The 23,768-nt window shown below is 36.3% G+C and overlaps 1 protein-coding gene and 1 pseudogene across 4 annotated transcripts in view; both read left to right on the forward strand.

The window, feature by feature from the left end:
* GRIA3 (glutamate ionotropic receptor AMPA type subunit 3) overlaps window positions 1-23,768 on the forward strand; it is a 391,700-nt gene that overhangs the window by 187,824 nt on the left and 180,108 nt on the right. For all 4 annotated transcript variants that reach the window (XR_008794065.1, XM_056125840.1, XM_056125841.1 and 1 more), the window contains exon 4: window positions 7,626-7,813. Coding sequence is in view for 3 of the 4 variants with exons in the window: in XM_056125840.1 (XP_055981815.1) it covers window positions 7,626-7,813 (188 nt within the window). In the remaining variant the exon portion in view is untranslated. The remainder of the gene's footprint in view (window positions 1-7,625; window positions 7,814-23,768) is intronic.
* LOC130034096 (U1 small nuclear ribonucleoprotein C-like) lies at window positions 4,182-4,716 on the forward strand (annotated as a pseudogene).

Genomic DNA, 23,768 nt, shown 5'->3' on the forward strand with positions numbered 1-23,768 from the left:
GATAGTCATGGATTAAGGTGCTTTCCTTGCATGCTGACAACTCACATTCAATTATAGCACTACATATGGTCTCCTATGCACCACAGGAGTGATCCCTGGACACAGAGCCAACAGTCAGTCCTGAGCACTGCTGAGTATGACCCAATCCCACCCACCTCCCACACCTATGAAAAATGGAAAATACTCTCATTATCAACACTTATGAAAGTAAAATTGAAAAGTAGTTTTGGGCATATGAAGATGAATAGTATTGCAATTATAACAAGATATAATAAGGCCTACCCTTTAGGGACAAGCATAATAAGGCCTATCCTTTAGGGAGCTCTGAATTTTGAATGACCCTTAAGAGTTATCCCATTTGGGGGGAGAGGGTTTGTCTTTGCACCTTGTAACAAGAAGTCAGTGAAGGTATATTGCATCCTTACACTAGCCTTTAACAAAATGGACTTGTTATTTGGCAAGATCAGTACAACAAGCAATCCAGTAGGAACGGATTGGCCATAGTGCTCCAGTTCTTTACCCATAATCACCCTGCTACTCCTCTATCCCCCTGCTACTCTGTTATCTTGATGAATACAAATGACAATCCAGTACTGCCATTACTGCCTAGTTTACTCATTGGTGTCACCTATTCTCTAAAACAAGAAAGGAAAAGAAGGGACACAGCAAATGTGGTCTGGAATCAAGATAAGAGTTAATACACTGCTCAAATAAAAGTAATTTTGTGTATTGCCAAGCTAAGCACATTAAAGCTTACAAAGACTGGAGGAAAATTCTGAGGCTGCTAAAACAGCAGGCTTATTTTTCCAAAGCCAAAGCTTTGTTACACATCTCACCTCCTACAAGCGCTAATGCTTCCTTTTACTCTGCCCCCAGAGTCAAATTATATTTTCTTCCCTCAAACTTGTAATTATTCTTTTATATTAGATGCAACATGAAACAGTCAAATCATAATAAATTAGGTACAAAAATATATTTTTTCTGATTTCTCAATGAAATGTACATTATTGAGGTGACTACTTGCCCCAGAGTTCTTTTTATTTGTTTTTTTGAATCACTGTGAGATACAGTTACAGACTTACAAACTTTCATGATTACATTTCATTCATACAATGATCAAGCACCCATCCCTCTACCAATGCCCATTCTCCACCACCAATGTTCCCAATGTCCTTCCCGCAACCCCCACCCCTTCCCATCCCCTACATCTGTGGCAGGCACATTCCCTATTACTCTCTCTCTTTTGGGGTGTTATGGTTTGCAATACAGGTACTAAGAGGCTATCATGTTTGGTCCATAGTCTATTTTCAGCATGCATCTCCCATCCTGAGTGATCCCTCCAACCATCATTTACTTAGTGGTCTCTTCTCTATTCCAGCTGCCTTTTACCCCAGCATGTGAGTCCTCTTCCAAGCCGTGTTGTGATCCTCCTGGCCCTTATCTCTACTGTCCTTAGGTGTTAGTCTTCTATTATGTTACTTTATATTCCACAAATGAGTGCAATCACTATGTCTGTACCTCTATTTCTGACTTATTTCACTTAACATAATAATCTCCATGTCCATCCACTTATATGCAAATTTTATGATTTTATTTTTTCTAATAGCTGAATAGAATTCCATTGTGTAGATGTACCAAAGTTTCTTTAACCAGTCATCTGTTCTCGGGCACTCAGGTTTTTTCCAGATTCTGGCTATTGTAAGCAGTGCTGCAATAAACATATAAGTGCAAATGTCATTTCTACTGTACTTTTTGCATTTCCAGGGCATATTCCCAGAAGTGGTATTACTGCATCATATAGGAGCTCAATTTCTAGTTATGGAGGAATGTCCATATTCTTTTCCAAAAAGCCTGGACCAGTCGGCATTGCCAAAAATCTCTCAGCAAAGTGGGAGCCAACGGAACTTTTCTCAATATAGTCAAAGCCATCTACCACAAGCCCACAGCAAGCATTATTCTCAACAGGCAAAAACCAAAAGCAATCCCTCTAAGATCGGGAGCAAGACAAGGTTGCCCACTCTTTCCACTTATATTCTATATAGTACTGAATGTACTTGCCATAGGAGTTAGGCAATAAAATGATACCAAGTTCATCCAGATAGGAAAGGAATAGATCAAGCTCTCACTATTTGCAGATGACATGATACTGTATTTAGAGAACCCTAAAGCCTCTACCAAGAAGCTCCTAGAAAAAAATAGGTCCATATAATAAGATGGCAGCTTAAAAAATCAGTACCCAAAAGTCCATGGCTTTCCTATATACAAATAAAGAAAGAGAAGAAAGATATATTAAAAAAATAAAAGCCCTACAGTTCTTGAAGACAGCCACATGCTCAAACAGACCCAGATTCTACATGGTAACTAATATTGTAATTTTAAGCTTAAATATAGTTGTGAATTGCTCAGAAATGTGATCAAGATTTATAGTTCAGGAGGTCCCAGACCCAAACTTGTTAAAAAAATGAGTTTGCTTTTTCACTATTTAGTTTTTGAATGGACTGGGGCGATAGCACAGCAGGTAGGGCATTTGCCTTGCACGTGACTGACCTGGGTTCGATTCTTTCATTCCTATTGGAGAGCCTGGCAAGTTACCAAGAGTACCCGACTGCACAACAGAGCCTGGCAAGCTCCCCGTGGCTTATTTTATATGCCAAAAACAGTAACAGCAACTCTCACAATGGAGACGTTACTGGTGCCCACTCAAGCAAATTGTTGAACATCGGGAGGACAGTGCTACAGTGCTACAGTTTTTGAATATGTGGTACATTCATGTGGTTGAAAAAACATGTTTAAAAAGACCTATAAAATCAGTGTTTATTAAGAAGGTTCTCTATAGTGGCGGCAGGTAACATGTAGAGCAGTGCTCATCTGTTATCCATGTCTTCAAGGAGCTTATATTCTGACAGGCAGCATGAGTTGCACTTTTAAAAATATACTATGTTTGGACTTACAGAAAATAGTACCATCATCTGGTAAAATATCTAAACATTACACAAATTACAGTGCAAGTTCATTCTATACCTCAGAGATGAAACTATTGTCAATTCCTGCAATAACATTTCTATACATATATAAACATTTATTTTTTGCAAAAATACAATTACATATGAATACTATTTTCCAGTTTTCTCCTCTAATATATTGCATGAATCTTTTTTGTATATATAAATTGAAAAATGTTGTTTGTTTGTTTGTTTGGGGGAGGGAAAGGGGAGATCGAACCTGAGTGTGCTCTGGGCTTACTTCTGGCTTTGTGCTAAGGGGTCACTCCTGGTAGGCTTGGAGGACCATATGCGATGCTGGGATCAAACCCTCATAGGTTTCATGTAAGGCAAGTGCACTACATAGTATACTATTTCTCCAGTCCCAAGATTGAATTGTTTTAACAGCAACATAGTATCCCACGTGTATGTATTATAATTTATATATCAAGTTTTGTTTCAAATTTTAAATGTTAAATAGAATAAATCACATTTTCCCCAAGCTTGTATCTGATTTATCTCGAACCTAAATCTACCAATTTCTGAAAAGCTTAATGAGAAGTTAATAAGGGACATTCCATGGGGCAAGAGTCAACCATAAGTGTCAGTAAATGTAGGGAGTAGAGGAAATGAGTTAAACAGGGATAATTGGCTTGAATATGTAATAATAAAAGATTAAATAAGTGAGACCATCACCCATATTTGAGTGAATATAAATATAGGAGAGAAATGGGAACTGGAATGGGATTAGTAATTAAATGGGGACTGGCATGGGGTTAGGGATTAAGTTAAGGAATAAAGACCAAAGAAAATATGACATAAGCAGGTTAGAATGAGATGAATATGAGGATGAAGGGTTGTTACAAAGCAAAGGTTTTATGACAAGAAATAGCATACCTAGTTGGAAAAATTAAAAGTGTAATATAACTATTTTAAAAATATTAGCAAACCTAGGCTAAATAGCAAGTCATATCAAAGGAAACAATGATCCCATGTCATCCACAACAATCCTATCACATCTGCATTATCAAGACCAGTAAAACATTAATAAATATCTATTCTAGAGAGTTGAAAAGTGAAGAAATCTATCATGTTGCAAAAATTAACTGTTGAGGGATTTGGGACATCATTAAGTTGAAGAGGAAAAAAAGATATAAGGCAGTAAGTGCAGAACGAGTGTCCAACAGAACACACAGCAACATGCCCAAGGTTTACTGTGACATTTCTGCAATACATACCTTACCTATGATTATCCATCTGTGGGGCGGATACACTGCAATGATCAGAAACACAAAGAAAATGTGAAAGACGATCAGAAATTGATGCAGACCCAGGGCCTGAGTGACTAAACAACTGCTATATTTCAAAAATGCAAGATTCTTCCTAATATACCATTCTCTGCTCCTCCTTCAGCGGGGGCAACAACGCCACCTCTGCCAAATCTCCTGGGTCCATGTAACTCAAGGTTTATGCCAACACCCCACATGGGGGATTTTCCATGATGCCAATGATAGCACCACTATTTCCTGGAATGACGCCACTGGGATCTGGTCCTGGAATGAGGCAACCTATGGGGGACTGCATGCCAATTATGCCTTGGCCTCCAATGATGACACTCCCTGTTCATCGCATTATCGTGCCCACTCATCCTGGAATGACTCAACCAGACACATATGGAAAGAGGAAGTTTCACTTTCTCTCTATCCATGTTGTATCACTTGTTCTACTTCACTAGGAGACTACGGTGCTGTGACTAGATGTTTTCTAAGAGCATAAAAGGTAGACTTGCTCCCCCTTTCAATCAGAGAGAGAACAGTTTTGGAAGTGGGTAGTAAGTGGGAGAAAAATTAGCAATTCGCATTTGCATTGTGAAATGCAAAAGTAAAGTCGTCAACTTCTAGATTTTTAAAAAATAAGATAAGAGAAGACATGCTGTCTTTCAAACTGTGAAGAATTGTGACATGGAAATGAGATTTAACATGTCCCTTTTATTCCCAAATGGTAGAATGGGGTTAACTAGGAGAGATTAGGAGAATTCAAATTTCAACTCAACACATGCAAAAATACTGTATTATGTTAAAACAGCCCATTTAAAAGTACAGGTTAAATATATTGGATCCCCTGTGTGATTTCATTACTATTATTATTTAGCCAATATTTTCCTCATAAATAGTACGGAAGTAGATTCAACCTAATTCTTGCTGATTTTTTTATAAAATTTTAATTAGTGGGATACAAAATAATGAGGCCTCATCGTACACTGCATAAGAAATGTTTCAAATGCTTTAATCTCTTTCTCCCTATGTTTATTTCATAATCCCAAACGTTATCCCACTATGTGCCCTCAACGCCTACTGAAGCAAAGAACACATGAAAACCCACAGGAAAATGTAAACTGAGAAATAAATATGCATGGTTGATTTAAAAGGAGTAAGAATTAACATTTACAGCAATGGTAATTTACTCTGATCTGTAATTTTGAGCTCCTGTGCTGAAATTGCTCATTTGGAAATTACAAAGTGTTCGGTTCTCATTTGTGGTCTTCTTCCTGTATACACCCAACACACAAAGGAATCATAACGACCGGCTGAGTCACTGCTGCCATCTCCCTGAAGCATACTTTACAAATCTCAATACATTTTCCGTCGTATTGTGAAGATTCACATCCATAGGCTGTTAATGCTGCAATATAAGCCTGAGATAGCATGATACCTGTAATTTGTTGAAAGGGTAGCAGGACTTTGGATGGAACTTCAGGGTGACATTTTACATGAAATAAGTCATAGATGGAAGGACAAATATAGAATGAATTCCCTCATCTATGTCATATAGAGAAACAAAACAAGGAAATAAACAGTACCAACAACAAACCCCTGGCATTTGATCACAAACTAAGACTACACACAGTATTAGAGGGATGGTGTGGGAGAAGAGACAGAGTAGACGTAACATAAGAATATTAGAGGAAGATCTTGGACACTCTGGTGGTAGTGAGATGTAGTAACTGTGTCCATTTAAACCATGAATATTAACACTTTTAAACATATTAACTAAACTAATAATATATTTTAATCTCTCTTTTGGGCCAGGAAAGTAGGACCTTAGTTTCCTGTAAGTACTGTTCAGAAGACCCCCTCAATAATTTTTTAAAAATCCCAAAATAAAGAGAGCAGGCTCTTCTTCCATTCTGTACTCCTCTAATGGCTAGATTATTATGCTACAGATTATTTTGACATTGTAAATCATCCCTATCACCCACTTCCATTAAATTACCTGTATATAAATGGAAACAATCTAAATGTATGAGAAGGGAAGCAGCTTTTTTTGGGGGGGGGGTCACGCCCACACCCAGCATTGTACAAGTGTTGCTCCTGGCTCATGCACTCAGGAATTACACCTGGCAGTGTTCAGGGGACAATATGGGATGCTGGGAATCGAACCCAGGTTTGCTGCGTACAAGGCAAACACCCTACCTGCTGTGCTATTGCTCAGCCCTGGAAAGAAGCTATTGATCATCTTCCAATAAAAAGATTTCCATATTTGGTGAAACCCACTTAGATCCTGGATTCATGCAAGATGAAAAATCATACGCATAATACTAGAAACATGTGTACTCTTAAAGACCCTTATATTATTCTGTGGCTCATACTTCAAGATGTAGTATGGTTCATATTCCAGAACACACTGCCACTTATAACTTCTCAAACATTGACCTCAAACAGGTTCCTCAGACCTAAGGGATCTCCACCCACCCACTTATTCTTGGACCAGAATGTATTTAGTGATTAACTGAGTAAATTAAGTGAAAGGGAAACAAGAATCCCTGGTATTTTTTTTCTTGTTTGGGGGCCACACCTGACAATGTTCTAACTTACTCTTGGCTCTGTGCTTCAGAACTTCTCCTGGCAGGGCTCAGGGGACCACGTAGGGTGCTAGGGATCAAACTTTGATTCACCAAGTGCAAGTAAGTGTCCTACCTAATGTTTTACCTCTCAACCATTCCTTTCCCAGTAAATTTATAGAAAAGGGGGACAGAACTCAATGTGATTGAATTTTTTTATAAAGTTGTGATTAAGGAACTAGTATGTATTTGCTATATCTTTTTAGTTACTTAGACTTTTTATTTGATAGATATAATTTAGTTTGTAGACATACTTTACCTTGTCAGATAGTCATATTCATGTAAGGGTCAACTATATTAAAATGAACTTCATGTCTTTTAAAAGTATACCTAATTCTGAATAATGCTTACAAGAGAGATGAAAGAAATGATCTCCAATTGTAGTGAGAAAAATTGTGTTCACAAATAAGAAGCTCTTGGCAACCATTTAATAGATGTTTTGATAATTAATATTGTTAAAATTAATTAGGTAATATACTTCAGCTGTCATTACATAAGTAAAATCTTAATAAATATCCAGACTGGTGCCCACAATTTGTAAAACATTCTTTCCTTTAAAATAAGATAGAGGTGTCAACTGTTTTGCAGATTAAGGTTGACATGAATAAACCTGCTCTCCACAATGGTTAAGGTTCAAAGGAAACCAGTGAATTGTGAATAGAAACTCAAGAGAATTTTTAAAACCTACGGAAAGTTTTTTTTTGAAAGAAAAAAATCATTTTAACCATACTTTCTTATTTTAGGATTTTCCATACTCCAAGCAATTATGGAAGCAGCAGTTCAAAACAACTGGCAAGTGACAGCCAGATCTGTGGGAAATATAAAGGATGTACAAGAATTCAGGCGCATCATTGAAGAAATGGACAGGAGACAGGAAAAACGATACTTGATTGATTGTGAAGTTGAAAGGATTAACACAATTTTGGAACAGGTATGTTTGAGATTTATTTCACTACCACCACAACCACCCAACCAACCAACATGTTAAATCATTGAGCTGAGGCTTTTCCCATACCTGCTAATAAATTAAGTAGACAGCAGAATGAAAGTGCCAACAGTTTCTGACAGTATCTCTCATACTCTCTCCCTCCTCAGTAGCTGAAAAAAAAGGAAAAGAATATTTAAACTGTAGATGATCTCTAGATTAATCTGGAAGTCTCTGCAATTTAATTCTATCAGATAAATACACACTTCCACTTCTGTTTTATAGATAGCTGACCATTTCAAAGTAATCCTCTTCCTTCCTCTCAGCAGGGAATTGATAAAGTATTAGATAAAGCAGATGGGTAGGGGTTTTGCTTCAGGGGTTTATAGTATCAGGGCAAGATTCATTAGATATGAATTTGTAGATTTTTTTGGCAGAATATCCTTCTTATTCCAGAGTTGGGTCAGAGACTATACATGTCATTTTTAAAAGTAAAATAGTATGTGAGAAAAATAATTAGACTGGAGAAATATAATTCAATATACCAAAATGTATTCGTTATTAAGCTTGGATATTTAAATTCAAGACAGAAAGAATAAATGAGAACTAAGCCTCATGGATACTCTTTTGTAATAAAGAGTCAAATTTACATGTGGCAAAAGTTTATTATTTGTCTTAGTTTGTTATTCATCTCAGTTTCCCTGTTTAAGAACCATGTGTCTGTGCTAACATAACTAAAACTATAAGGAAATATTTCTATCCTAATTTGACCCCAGTATACCTGGAAGCCAAACAGTCTCAGATATTGAAATTATAGTGAGTAGCCATTATCTGGGAGAGCTATTTTATTGCAAATTGAATATATATAAAATTTATTTTGAAAATCTTGATTTATAAAGTTATTTATTTATAAAGTTATAGATAATTGAGGGGTGTTTTTGGTGTTGGGGCCACACCCAGCAATGCTCAGGAATTACTCCTGGCTGTGCACTGAGGAATCATTCCTGGGCTCAAGGAACCTATGAGGTACCAGGAATTGAAGCCAGGTTGTCCATGTAGAAGGCAAACTTCCTACCTGCTGTACTATCTTGCCAGTCACAAATTGAATATTAACAGTTTGTCAGATGTCCCCCTTTAAGGAGATCACACAAAAAAGAGGGAAGCAAAGAGAAGGGGACTAAGAAAGAAAGAAGAGATGTTCAGAAGATGAAAGGGGGAAAATAAGAAGAAAGAGAGGAAGGAAGGAAAGTAGGGAAAGAGAGAGAAGGAAAAACTGCTGAGTCTACATTAAGAGCAGAATATCTCTAGTGAATCACACCTCACAGAAAATCTAGAACACTAGCCTGGTTAAATCAAATTTCCCAACTAACATTCTCTTGAGTTACCTAAATGATCCACCCCTCCCTTCCAAAAAAAGAAAACTGCCTTTGATTTTCTTAGATCTTAAAAGTGAAGAATCAGGTCAGTGATGTTGGTAGATGTACTACATGCCCTCTAAAATTTTATACAAAAATAGCCTTTTACTGGGTGACCTACTTAGTAGCCAAAAGCAGAGAGGAACATCCTCCTTGCCATACTTTGTTTTCTTTCATTTGCACTGGTGACTTTGGTTTCTTGAATATCTTACATTCTCTTAAGTCTTGTGGGTTTTAAAGAAGCAGTTTAAAGGAGTCTTGAACTTTTCAGAATAATGTAAAAGAAAAGCAGTGGGTAGAGCTCTGCATTCAATATAGCAATAGGATATTGGGCAATTAAAATATCTATGACTTAGTTTTATCATCTACATAATGGGAAAAATAAAATTTATTCCACTGTTCATGAATAATATTATTGGTTTCACAGGCATATAATGCTATAGAGAAAATAATTATTACTAAGTAGCTTCAGAAAAATTTAACATTCATAATCTCTTCTGTCTCTTTTCATGTCTCGCTTCTATCTTCATTTCTTCTATATGCATTCTCACAGCATTCCTCAAAATACTTAATATGCAATATTTAGAGGACATTATTCAGAAAAAATTAGCAATATATAGGTGGGGGCAAGCTACCGAGAGTATCTTGCCCACACGGCAGAACCTGGCAAGCCACCCGTGATGTATTCGATATGCCAAACACAGTAACAACAAAATCTCCAATGGAGACGTTACTGGGCCCGCTCAAGAAAATCAATGAACAACGGGAGGACCTTTAACTTTACCTTTACCTTTAAGAAGTTAATTTCACTTACTCCATTTATCTTTCAAAAATTATCACAAGACTATTAACTTATTATTGTTTATTATACTAGCTAAGGAATTTTTACTAGGCCCTAAGGACTATGAGATAGAAGCATGTTTGTCGTATTCACTGTTATATCTACAGTGTCCAACATAGAACCCAATATATAGTGTCAGTATATAGTGTTAGATGCATGGATATTGAACAGACATATTTAAGTTCTAGTGAAATTTGGCTGTGCTTTCAGAGAGACAAAAAATCATGTCTGTGGACATGTGCTATCAAAAGTGTAAGACTCACTTCCCAAGTCTTTTCACATATGTCATCAATTTGCCATAATTTTGAGTATAAAATATATTTCTTGTTAAATAAAACATTTAAATTTTAAATTTAGCAGCAAATTAGCTGGAGCCATAGCACAGCAGGTAGGGCGTTTGCCTTTCACGCAGCCAACATGGCCGACCCGAATTCGATTCCTCTGCCCCTCTCGGAGAGCCCCGCAAGCTACTGAGAGTATCTCGCCTGCACAGCAGAGCCTGACAAGCTACCCGTGATGTATTCAATATGCCAAACATAGTAACAACAAGTCTCACGAAGGAGACGTTACTGGGCCTGCTCGAGCAAATCGATGAACAACGGGAGGACTGTGACTTTTTATATAAATATATTTAATTATAAGATGAAATATATTACTTTTCTCATTACTTCCTAACTTTGGCAAGCTTATCACAATTCATCATAATGCAATCTGTGTCAGATTTTCCCAAAAGATGCCCCCATCCTCTAAAATTGTTTTCAATTTTGAGCTTATTTTAATGGAGGAAAACTTTTCTAATCTCACACAAAAAGATACCTCATGCCATTATTTGAAGAAGAAGTGCCTATTATACAATTGTAACATTATTCCCTATAAATCATCTGTCAGCATATGAGAAAACCTCAGTATGGTACAGTTTTCCAATATAAGCATAACTTCAGTATAATGCTATATTGACTAGCCTTCTCCATTTCATGTATAGGTCCTAAATTTCTCTGTGAATGTTCAAATATTCCTGAACTAAATGAAAAATCTTCCAACATTTTTCCCAAAGTCTTTTTTAATTCTTTTAGAGCTTCAGAGTACGGCAGGGAAAATATGCATGTAACTAATCTATTTTAACATCTCTCCTTAATAGTTTATCAATAAATAAAGTATTCCAAATTTAAAGGCATTAAAATTAATGTAGAAAAGGACAACAGAGATAGAGACAAAGCCATGAAGGATTATCAGGTTACTATATATTTTAAACCACTGATCACAGATCACAGATCTGAGTACATCACAGATCTTTTGTTGATCACAGATCTGAATATTTGGTGTTCTTTCTATAGGAAGGTATAAGTGAACTAGTGTGAACTAACCCCCTAATATCATTCCTAATTCATTATTACATTCATGAGTTTTCACCCCCTTTATTCATAGATATCTGATTTAATTCAATGACCAAGCTAACCATTAAATTTTGAAAAGATTCCCTCTCAAAGCACTATTTATCTATGACTCGAAGTCTGAAGTCTCTAATTACTTGCATTTACCTTTGGATGGCTTTTGAACATCAAGTCTCCCAAAAAGAGGTAGCTCTGTTAGATGCTTAGCATTTATCTGAAGAGGCAGCATATCATAGTGTTTCAGACTATGTACTCTGGAGTCAGTCAGAATAAATACTGTCTCTTAATAGCTGTGTGACCTGAGGCATCTTAATTCTCATTGGCTCTATTTCCTTATTGTAAAATGGGAATGGTAACAGTACCTTAATGAGTTAATACATGCAAAAAATTTTGAAAGACCTCTGGCAACAGAGTGTTTGCATAGTGCTTTGATGCCGAACAAAAATGTTTTCACATAGATTATCACATCTAAGCCAAGCAGGTGTTTATCCTAAATTTACAGAGGATAAATGGATGCTTAGAGACATTTAGATGATTTGTCCAAGTGTGACTTTGTGCTCAATCCTAGAAAACAGAAAAGCAAAGATAAAACTGTCTTCTGACTCCTAATCCAATACCAAGCACTTCTCTTAATTTCTAAGTAATTTATTAAATATTTAGTCAGTGCCAAAACTTAGATTAGAACCATTCATCAGGTTACGTCTTAAAATAATTGCAAAGCAAGTGGAAAAGATCCAGAGAAGAAAAGAAAAAAATTTAAAAATGATTAAGACATTGAAAATAGGACCTATGAGGAAAGGCTAAATGAGTTGCAGTTGTTTAGCCTGGTGAAAGAGAGCCAAGAGGCAGTTTAATCACCATGCTCAAGTATACTGTTATCATAAAGAGAGCACTGACCAACTGTTCTGCATGCCTAAGGACAGTACCAGAGCAAATGAGCTTAACTAGACTAGAAAGTTAGCATTAAAAAGAACTCATTACAAGGAGAGAGATATAACATGAAGAAAATAAAATCTCACATAGTTGAAGCTATGTCAAGTTTAGACCATCCTAAATCAGAGAAAAGTCATATTCAAATAGTTTTAAGACTCTTTTCCATATATAAATATTTCCTAATTTGCCTTTACATTAGATTAATAAAACGTTTTCTGTCAAGAAATTTAAATACCTCCCACTTTGTCTATAGCATATATTTTTCATAGATAACTCACAGGTAAACCTGACCATAGTTTCTGATTAAATCAAAGCACATGAAAATAGTTTTGCTGTTCTACCCAGGAAAAATATAAAATTCATGACTTCTTCAAAAAATATCTAGGTTAAAATCACATCATAAATGATGTAAATGTAACACAACATAGGAACAGAATCCTAACCAAATCAGACATCCCTTATGTTTCTTTCATTTAAGAACTTTGACTGTCACTTCAAAGACAGTAGATTTCAGTGAAGCATCCATGTTAGTAAGTCAAGTTTCTAAAAATAAATAAAATGGACGATACCAAAGACCTTTCTAAAGTTTAAGACTATATTATAAAAGGAACAACTCTCAGTCCAAAGTATGTCTAGAAATTGTGGTCACTAGAGCAAAGTTGTCAAAAGCTAGATTTAGTTCAAGTAAAGTGAAAATGTTATAGTCTTTGCCTGATCTGTGCATTGTCCTCTACTCAGCATATACTGATTCTCTCATATTTTCGTTCCCCCTGGTACCAATCATTACTCTCAATGTTCCTTACAGAGTGTCTAGTAACTTGCCAGTCCCTAAGACCACATCTATTCATCTGTAACATTCTGTAATATTTAGTTTGTGGTATAGTTGAAAAAACGAACTTGGGACTCAAACAGATAATACTTCAAATCTCAGTGCTATCACTTCCTTGCTACATAATGTTGGAAAATGTGTCAATTTATTTTAAGTTCAATATTCTTGTTTTCCTTTTATGTAATCCTTATGGTTCTGGGGAACAAATGTTAAAATATGTGAAGTGTACCTAATACAATGCTTAGCAATATTTAGGAACTTAGTAACATGGAAACCATTCATGAGTGATAAGGTTGTGTACTTATAAAAAATTGTTTTTGAACTACTACCAAAAATGGTATCCTTGTTGATTTTTAAGTAAGATTATCAATTTAGTGTATAGTAAAATCATAAGGACAGAGTTTAAATCTTCATGTTACATACAATACATAACATATTTCTATGCTGAAGTGTCACATTATAATGCTAGTTCAACATGTTACTTGACCTCTTTGTTCTTTGTGTAATACTGGGAAACACATGCTGATTGATAAACTCAGAGGTTATTTGACAATTAACTAAATATTTCATAATCACTCAAAATAATTAAAGTTACTAAACCCTGAGAGTATATGATGACTGAATTCTTTTTTGCTGTGCTGAGAAATGAATTCAGGATATCACACACATGCACAGCAAACATTTTCTGTTGAGCTATCTCCTCAGCCCATAGAGGACATTTTTAATAACCAATAGGTATTATATCTTTACAATGTTCTATATTTTATTTTAATCAATGTATCTGATTTAACCTTCGCAAGAGTCCTATAAGGTACATGGAAATATTGTCTTCATTTTCAAATGAGAAAATTGAAGCTTAGAGGTCATTGCAGTCAATAATTGGTTGTGCAAGAGTTTAGACCAAAGAACTCTTATTCAAAATGCTATTAGTCATTGCATTAATAATCCTTGCTTGTGACGAGTATTTCAATCTCAGTATATACAACCAAAGGTTATAGGTGGTAAGCACCCTGATAAGATCTGGAACAGCTCTATTAATAACAAGCATAATAATAACAACAAGCATTTCACAGGTATCTCACCACTTGATGACGATCCATATTCTGTTAAAGCACAGAATTGAAAACATGCCCCTTAAACCTGTACTTTGATGAAGAGCTCTTCTATAATGAACAGGTTCATTTATTTATAGAGCTAAAACAATCTGACAATGGACTCCATAAGAATAGGCATAAATTGTGAGCAGTGCTTTCTCTGAGTGCCTTGTAAGTACAACTAGCATTCCCATCTGTGTACATTTCTTTTAGGTAAATAACCACTGTATCCATTATTTCACACACAAACCAAAAAAATGACCTAGGAATTTTTCATTCGCTCCTTCCTTTGTTAGGGTAAACTTGAACGCAACTGGTAAAGTCTGGAAGGTACAGATAACTTTCTATCCATTAAGAACTCCCCCAAATTAAGCTGGGCTGGTGCTGGGAAAGTATAAATGTCCATATCATACTTAACTGGGGTGAGTGCTTAGTTTCTCTGGACTAATAGGCTTGAATAGCAATTCCTTGTACTGCATAATTTGAAAGGCTGTTCTTACCAAAATCACTGAAACACAAACACTATTTTCTTCGGAGTTGTAAAGAGTTCTTTTTTTAAAGGATAGCATCAGGGTTAAACAGAAGAAGGACATATGAGACAACATATGTTGGGCTCAACATATCAGAGCACAAAGGCCCAGGGGATCAAGGAGCTGGGGTTGGGCAGGGGCAGAATGAATGAAGAAGAAACTTTACCAGTTAAACTATATAAGGGTAAAATGGCTAATGTTTCTTTTTAAAAAATTGGTCTCCTCAAATATTTCACTATAAGTGAGGGATATTAGTGTCTTTAGGCCAGTGTTTCTGAACTTCTTCCACTTTATGGCCCTTTTCTGACTTTGTTTTCTTTTCATGGCCTATCTGCACTCTTTGTTGGTCTCTTAGTCTTATACTGTGGCCCTCAGTTTAAGCAATAGTCACCTGTGACTCTCTTGGAATATCCTGAGGGCCCACAGAGCAACCCTATGGTGCACACCTGAGAAATGCTGCTAAAGATAACTGCATTCCCTTCCTCTACACTGATTTGAGTTGTATATTTTGGAAGATATGTAGAATTGCTTAGCAACTCCATGTCAAAAATGTGAATACAGGGTGGGGAATTTGGAGAAGCTAAAAATCTCCTATTCCAGCTTTAAGGAGAATTTACTCAGCAGTCAGGGTGATTTACCTCTGGAATCAATTTTTGGTCACCATGCTCCCTGTTCAATTTCAAGGGAGTGGGATGCATTGTCTGAGTAGGCTGTAATGGTCAAGCAAAGTATATCCTTACCTTGCCTCTCAACTTTTATACTCTTAGATATATGGTATATCATCCTTTATTTGTACTTGCCATGGAACTCAAAAATAACACTGTAACACTGTCCTCCTGTTGTTCATTGATTTGCTCGAGCAGGCACCAGTAACATCTCACAACAAATTGTGAGACTTGTTTTTACTGTTTTTGGCATATTGAATACGTCATGGGTACTTGCCAAGCTTTGCCGTGCAGGCAAGATACTCTTGGCAGCTTGCCGGGCTCTCTGAGAGGAGTGGAGGAATCGAACCCAGATCAGCCGCGTGCAAGGCAAGAGCCCTAATCACTGTGCTATCGCTCCAGCCCAGAACTCACAAATATTACATATAATCCTGCTTCTATTGACGTATATTTCTAATACTATAAAAACATAAATAACCCTATCAAAATGACCATTTCAGTTCTAGGGAGTAATGTTTCCTGAATATTCTAGTTTCATTCACTGTGCATGCTTCTTTTCCAATTACATGTCAGAGTATTTTTTGGTGAGGCAGAGCTGTGGAATAGACTTTTTGACAGTAATGGAATCTATTCCTGACTAGCTTAAGTGCTATGAAAAACTATGCTTCCATCACTCCTTTGAAAGATTTAATCCCACTTCTGTTTCTCAGAGGTGAGTAGAAGCAGCCCCAGAGTCTCTTCCTGATACTCTCATAACTTTTGCTATACTCCATGACATTCTCTTTCACCCTATCTAGAATCAAAACTAGAAAAAAGTCAAGGGACAGGGTTGGGATAAATTATGGATATTGTAGGTCAGGGATAGGGAAGTAAATTACTCAAATGTCTCCTCTTTTCCATGACACAACATAACCCAGAAGTGCTCTCTTTGGATAGAACCTTTTCAACATTGGATTTTCTCAAAGAAAAAACTCCAAAGTTATTCTAGAGACCTGCTTTAGAGGTTTAGAGGCATGGCTATAAGCTGCTAATTAGTCTTCCACCACCACATACTAGTAGTTCTATACTTAACACATAGGTCTGTGTCCCCCATGACATTCAAATTATATGGTGTAGAAAATACACACACACACACACACACACATATATATATATATATATATATATATATATATATATATATATCGTGGTTGAGTATCAGATAGGAGATAGTACAGCTACACTGGAGATCTCCTTAAACCAAATCAGGATGTCATTATTTTATAGCCTGTGTTTGATAGACTGAATGAAAAGATTTTCTGAATAGTATTTGGCAGATATAACTTACCTGGATTTCAAAGAACAATTTAAGGTAATACCCTATGATTGTGAAACTAGAGTCAACCAAAAATGGGACCTCTTGGAGTAAATAAATAATTGCCAGGATACCTAAATAATCACCACATAATTATAGTCATGTCTTCAAGAGTTAAATCATGAAGTATAAAGGAAAACAAATGGAACCATACCTGCAGAATAGGCATTGTAATTTACATAAAAAATGTTCCCATAAAGGGTCATAATACTGTTCTGAGGTTAATAGTCCCACAGGGAGTATTATAGTCATATTAAGCATTATTAGGAGAAATAAATTTTTTATCTTTTTATTATTCTCTTTCATTTTAAAATTTGCAATAGCCCCTGGCAACATAAATTAAGTTAAAGAGTAGCATTTCAACCACTGTAGCACTGTCCCACCATTGTTCATGTATTTGCTCGAGCGGGCCCAGTAACGTCTCCATTGTGAGACTTGTTGTTACTGTGTTTGGCATATCAAATACGTCATGGGTAGCTTGCCAGGCTTTGCCGTGTGGGCGAGTTACTCTCGGTAGCTTGCCGGGCTCTCTGAGAGGGGCGGCGGAATCGAACTCAGGTCGGCCAAATTGGCCGCGTGCAAGGCAAACGCCCTTCCGCTGTGCTATCACTCCAGCCCTTCAACCTCTGTAAAATAATATATTGAAGACTCAGTTCATATGTGCTGATAAAGCAGAGGAAATGAGAAAAATATGCAACATATTTTTCATATTAGTAAATTAATCATAAACCATAACGTTAAACTGTTTCTAAGATCTATGCCATTCCATCTTCTAGCAGGTGCATGCTAAGACCCATATACCAAAAAATATTCCATTCCTCTTTGTTCTCTAATGGCAATGCTTCCAGATTTAGATGAATATATAACCAAATTTAACTGTTCACCTATTTCATCTCTTACTAGACATTACCTTGCTTTTTCCAGTTCTAACCATTTTAAGTTTCTTAAATTGACTGCCTCATCCTTGCTTTTCTACGAATGTTTTTGTTATCTTACCAATAATGGTGTCCAATATCTGTTACCTTAATGACTTTGTGATTCAATATTATCAATTAATGTATCTTAGACTACTTTTAAGTATTTTGATGCAAAAATGTACCTTGAAACTACAGAACAGTGTTCCAAAACAAAAAGAGTTTAAAAGATTCCCTAAAGATGACCATTGCAGATATTCTGATTGTTCAGTATTTTATTCTATTTTACTAAAGCACCATTGTCTACTAAATTATTCATAGCTGAGTTTTAGACATAGAGTGTTCTAGTACCAGAGGCAACTTCTCTCCAGTAGTATTCCCTCCCACCCTATCCCCTAATGATACTATTACATGCACATTTTTAAGTTTGTTAAAGTTTGGATCTTGAGTTTTCAATGTCATTGACTCTTTTGTTTGATATTTCACTCTATCACCCTTTTACACCACTGATGTACCTAAACTTCCTTCCTTAACCCTGCCCTTCCCCACTGCTGTTGCTCCCATCTGTCTCTTCATCCCCCATAGATTTCTTTCTTTCTCCGTCATTATCCTCCATAAAGTCTGGGATCAAGAGTGACCAGGGCATTTCCCCTTTAAAACATTGTAGACATCCTTTCTCTTAACTTTAATATCCTCCATACATTAAATGCCTTTGACTCTGTACTTGCAATGAAAAGCTTCGACATGATGGGTGATTTCAGCATTTATTGGCAGTCTTGAAAATACGTATTCCCTAAGATGCAGAGATAGTTTTCCTAGGAGTTAGTAGGAAAAAATCAGCATTCTATAAATAGAGTTTTTATCTTCGGCTTATTATAAAAGATAGTCTGAATCTCTGGTCATACTTCACACTAGATTGGCTAGACTGGCTTTGTAAGTATTTAGAAGCAAATCCCCTCTGGGAAAATAAAGAGAAAAAACCCATTCAGGATCATTACTTTGAAACAGCAAGACTCTTGTTTATTTCAAATGATAGAAGCTTTGGTCTCAAAAAGGAAATGCTCCTGCTCAACCAACAGTTCTCACCCATTTTTAAAAATATATAATACCTCATTATTTGCTTGATTATTTCCTACAAGGTTTTGGATTTTGTTTTTTAAATCAACACAAATACAAATTAATTTCATTATAATCTCCTTGATATGACTGGAGACACCCTAGTGTTTTACAAAGCAGACTATGGAAACCTTGAGGCAAAAGACCCTGGTTCTATCTCCAAGCTGTACGATTTCAAAAAAGATAACGTAATTTCTCTGTACTTCTATTCCTAAACCATAAAAAATGAGTTGAATATGATGATCCTTTCCAGTTCCCACAGCCTGCGTATGCCAGAGTTAGGAAAAACAAGGTAAAAATATCAATTCAAAATATTCAGTAATAATGACTCCCAACCCCTTTTACCATACCCAGGCTCGCCAGGGGGCAGCAGAGAGGTAATCTCTACCAGTATTTTTAGTATTAAGGCTGTTGTCGCTGGAGCGATAGCACAGCGGTAGGGCATTCGCCTTACAAGCGGCCAACATGGCCGACCCGAGTTCGATTCCTCCGCCCCTCTCGGAGAGCCCGGCAAGCTACCGAGAGTATTCTATATGCCAGACACAGTAACAACAAAGTCTCCAATGGAGACGTTGCTGGGCCCGCTCGAGCAAAGGCTGTTGTCTTATTTCAAATATAAAAAATTAAAACCATGCAATTCTTAGCAACATGTATGGAACTAGAGGATACCATGCTGAATGAATGAAGTCAGTCAGAATGAAAGGGACAGGCACAGAATGATCTCTCTCATTTGTGGAAACATATAGACACATAGTGAGTTAGCAAAAAAAATACAAAGGAAATATAATGGAGAACTGATCCACACAATTGAGTTGAGGTGAGTGAGAGGGAGGGAGACGAGTCCTTTGGGAAAGAAATAGGCATACTGGTAATGGGTGTGGTGTTGAATTATGTCCATGAGAAATAATTATTAATAGTATTGTAAACCAAAAAATAAAATAGAATATTTTAAAAATTAAAATTAGCTCATATAAAAAATAAAACTAATAAGCAAATGCCTTTGAGAAAATCCCATTGCTAAATCAAGTGAAATCTCAGATCTATTCTTTTAAAGATGTAGAGTACAAAAAATATTAGCCACAAATAGCCACTTTATCCCCACAGGAAATGAACATGGTTTCAGTTGACACAAGAGAAAGACACCCTGATACCTATTCCTCTGTATATCTGACACTGTGAACACCTCAGTCATGCCACTGTAGGCACTGAGTGGATGACAAAGTCATTTGTGTTAGAATTACTGACTTATAACATTAATGAATTTTTAGACTCATCTTCCAGCTTTATTAGAAAATTTCCCCCAATTAAGTGCAACAAGATGTTCCAATTAGAAGTTTCATCACATAGCTGCTTGATTACAGGATTCTTGTCCTAGATTCTAACAGATGCTATAGTAGTTTCCAATAGCTGCAAAAACTATAGTCTAATACCAACAGAAATGTTAGCTATTGTTCAGGCTTATATTTCCACAGGACCCTGTGGTTAAAATCATTTAAAACTTTGGACTCCTTTACAAAGAGTCACAAAACAAAAGCAAAATGATTGCAATAACAAAAAAATATAAATGTGGAGACTCACATCCTTTGCTGCTCTAACACCAAGGGGCAAAGGTCATTGGTTGGTCCAGGCTAAGATTAGGAAATTGGTAAAACTGAATTTGGGAAAACGACTGCTGTGAATTTGATGTTACTGTTACTGATATCCACACAACCTTTTCAGTCTAATTAATTCCATTATTATTGGGAAAGCTTTCATTCAGTTCAAAATTGACTATTTCGAACTTTATCTGACTGCAGTTTTAACTGGATTAACAAGAGATAATATTCAATGGTTCGATGTCAGGGTATAGGGAGATTGGGGAAAATTGGTGTCACGTAACTAAAGGTAGAGTTAAAGTGGAAGAGATTAGTAATCAGACACAATTATTTTCTATTCAACCTTTTAAATTTACGCACTGTAGCATTGTCTTTCCTTTGTTCATCCACTTGCTCTAGTGGGCACCAGTAACTTCTCCATTGTGAGACTCGTTGTTACTGTTTTTGGCATATCAAGTATGTCACGGGTAGCTTTCCAGGCTTTGCCATGTGGGTACAATACTCTTGGTAGCTTGCTGGGCTCTCCGAGAGGGGCGGAGGAATCTCACCCAGGTCCCTGGGTCGGCTACATGCAAGGCAAACTCCCTAACTGCTTTGCTATTGCTCCAGCCCCTGTGCTATAGCTTTTTAAATATAGTTGTACTACCAACATCCTATTGAAAAATAATAGAATTAACTAATATTTTAAAAATAATCTAACACTAGGACTAAAACTAAAAGGAGCTAGGAGTGGAGTTTTCCCTCAAAATTAATGAGTGATACATCTGGAAAGATAGTATAGGGGGTAAGGTGTTTGCCTTGCCCAAGATCAACTCAGACTTGATCCCTGACACTACATCCCTGAGCATTGCCAGGATGGATACCTGAGAATAGAGCCAGAATTAAGTCCTGAGCATCATGGGGTGTGACCAGATCACAAAATAAACAAAAGCGCAGACCACTGAATGACCTTGCACAGCCATAACACCTTTTATCAATTTTATAACTTTAACAATAAAAAATAAATATCCCATCCCTGATTTACTAAAATGCTGTTAAGATGAATCAAACAACTTCTCTAAGGTAGTATATGACCTTCAGTGAGAGTAAGTCTGCAAATGTCAAGCATTATAGAATCTCTACACCTCCTTTCTTAAAGAAACTAAAATAAATAAGACAGGAAATGTGTGGTCACTGGAACTAAATTAAAAATACATTTAAGTCCTCTCTGAAATCTGAGCAAGACATCAAGAAAAGACTATATTGAGGATTCAGAGAGGACCTTAATGGCCAGGATGTGCTCCCTGGAACCTGCATGTGTATTTTCCTAGAACAGTGTTACTCTACTCTGATTCTCTTAAAGGGCTGATTTGTGAGTGCTACCAAGGAAGTCGCAAGTACTTTGATTATGGTTTTTGTTGGACAAACACGCCTATTCTATAATCTAACTGGTTGCAAATGAATGTACTCTAAAATTATGTTATTTAGTTAAAATATTTTCCATGCTTTTAATTATCACAACAGTGAAAATTCTAACTCTACAATTTAGCTGAATTATTACTTCAAACTGAGGCAAGAAGGTTGCAGTCTTTTTTGGAGTTTATTATTGATATGAAATGTGCTTACCAATCATAGGGATGTAGAAAATGAATAACTGGGTTAATGAAATTGTATATCAGGACCTTGAAAATACTGTTATATACACATAGAGAGGTTTGAAAAAGAGGAAGAACCAAATAGAGTGGAGCCTCATAAACCTCGGTAATAATATCTACTAGATTAAAAGGTGAGGCTCCTGGATATTGAAGCAATGGACTAGGCAGTCAAAGAAGATACTAAGGAAAACTTCTTAAGGTATTATTAAGTGCCTTGCCGTCACTGATATCTCTTCAACAGTTCTGAGAGTCCTTTTCACTTCTCTTGACCTATTTCAAAGGACTGCTGTGCTTAACTTGAGAAACTCCTGTTCAATAAATTACTTCTCTTCTCTCTTCCTTGGCCAATATAAAAATCAATTATGTCCTGACATACTACTTTGTTACAGTTTTCTCAAAGGTGTACAGGACAGAAATAAACCTTATTTGTACATTCATTAACTTAATCTCACTCTCACCCACTCAAGCACAGCACATCCCTTCAAACTCCGACCTAAGCCCCTTCACTATTTGGTTTCATGGCAACCACCATCACACTGCTGAGAGAGAAAGATTGCAAAGATTGGTAACAAAGTGCATTTCCCAAAAGAACCATTAGTTCTTCTGTATTAGCTGTATCGATAACAGGTGGTAGTAGTCCCATCTCTGAATCCTCAAACATTTTCTTTCATTAGAGGGGAAACATTGTTCTTATCTCCTTACCAGAAGAGATATATGTAATTTTATATACTCAACCTATTGAAGCCAATGCACTTATTGTAGTATATTGAAACTAAGTAGAAGGAAAATTTTTGCTTAAGAAAACTTCCCCAAAGGTACACTTCTTCAGAAACTTTATTCACTGCAGCCTCCACCACATCACCTGCTTAAACTACACCCAGAAGTCTCAAAGCCCTCAAAAGACAAGGCACAAGTAAATTTAGTAATTTTCTTTCAGGACTCAGTTTCTGCTTGATGACCTGCAACTAATTTCCTTAATTTTCTTAACTCTACTCAGGAATTTCTGCATGACAATCTGGTTATCAAACTAGTTTATGTAACATGGTTTAGGAAACATGGTTACAATATTGTTAATTTTCAAGATTTTGGTGATCAAAGTTACTGAACTTTCACTATCACCAACAAGTCTAAGATCATCCGCTCCTAATTCTGTGTCACTTTTGGTCACTTATTCATTACCTCTTGCAACATTGCCCCCACTAACCATGTTTCAGTAATCTTGGTTCTTTAATTGTTCGTTCTCATTCACTATTGTCTATTCCCTTGTTTTATTTCTCTATATACAACATATAAGTGAGATAATTCAGTATTTGTTCTTTGATCTTTGACTTATTTCACTTAACATGATATCCTGAGGCTCCATCCAAGTTGGAGGAAAGTGCAAGATTTCATCTTAGAACGGTGTATTATTCCATGGAGTCTGCATACTAATTTATCTAATCATCTGTTGTTGGACATTGGGTTGTTTTCATAGCCTGGGTATTCTGTTTGGTAAACTATATATTCTTTTGGTTTTGACAACATGCTTGGAAGTGCTTGGGGTTTACTCACTGCTCCATGCTCAGAGATCAGTCTTTGCAGTGCTCTAGGAACCATCTGAAATGCCAGAGATAAAACTGGGATTAGACACATGTGAGGCAAGAATCTTAA

The sequence above is a fragment of the Sorex fumeus genome, unplaced genomic scaffold (genome assembly GCF_029834395.1).
Source record: "Sorex fumeus unplaced genomic scaffold, SorFum_2.1 ptg000058l, whole genome shotgun sequence".
NCBI classification, from domain to species: domain Eukaryota; kingdom Metazoa; phylum Chordata; class Mammalia; order Eulipotyphla; family Soricidae; genus Sorex; species Sorex fumeus.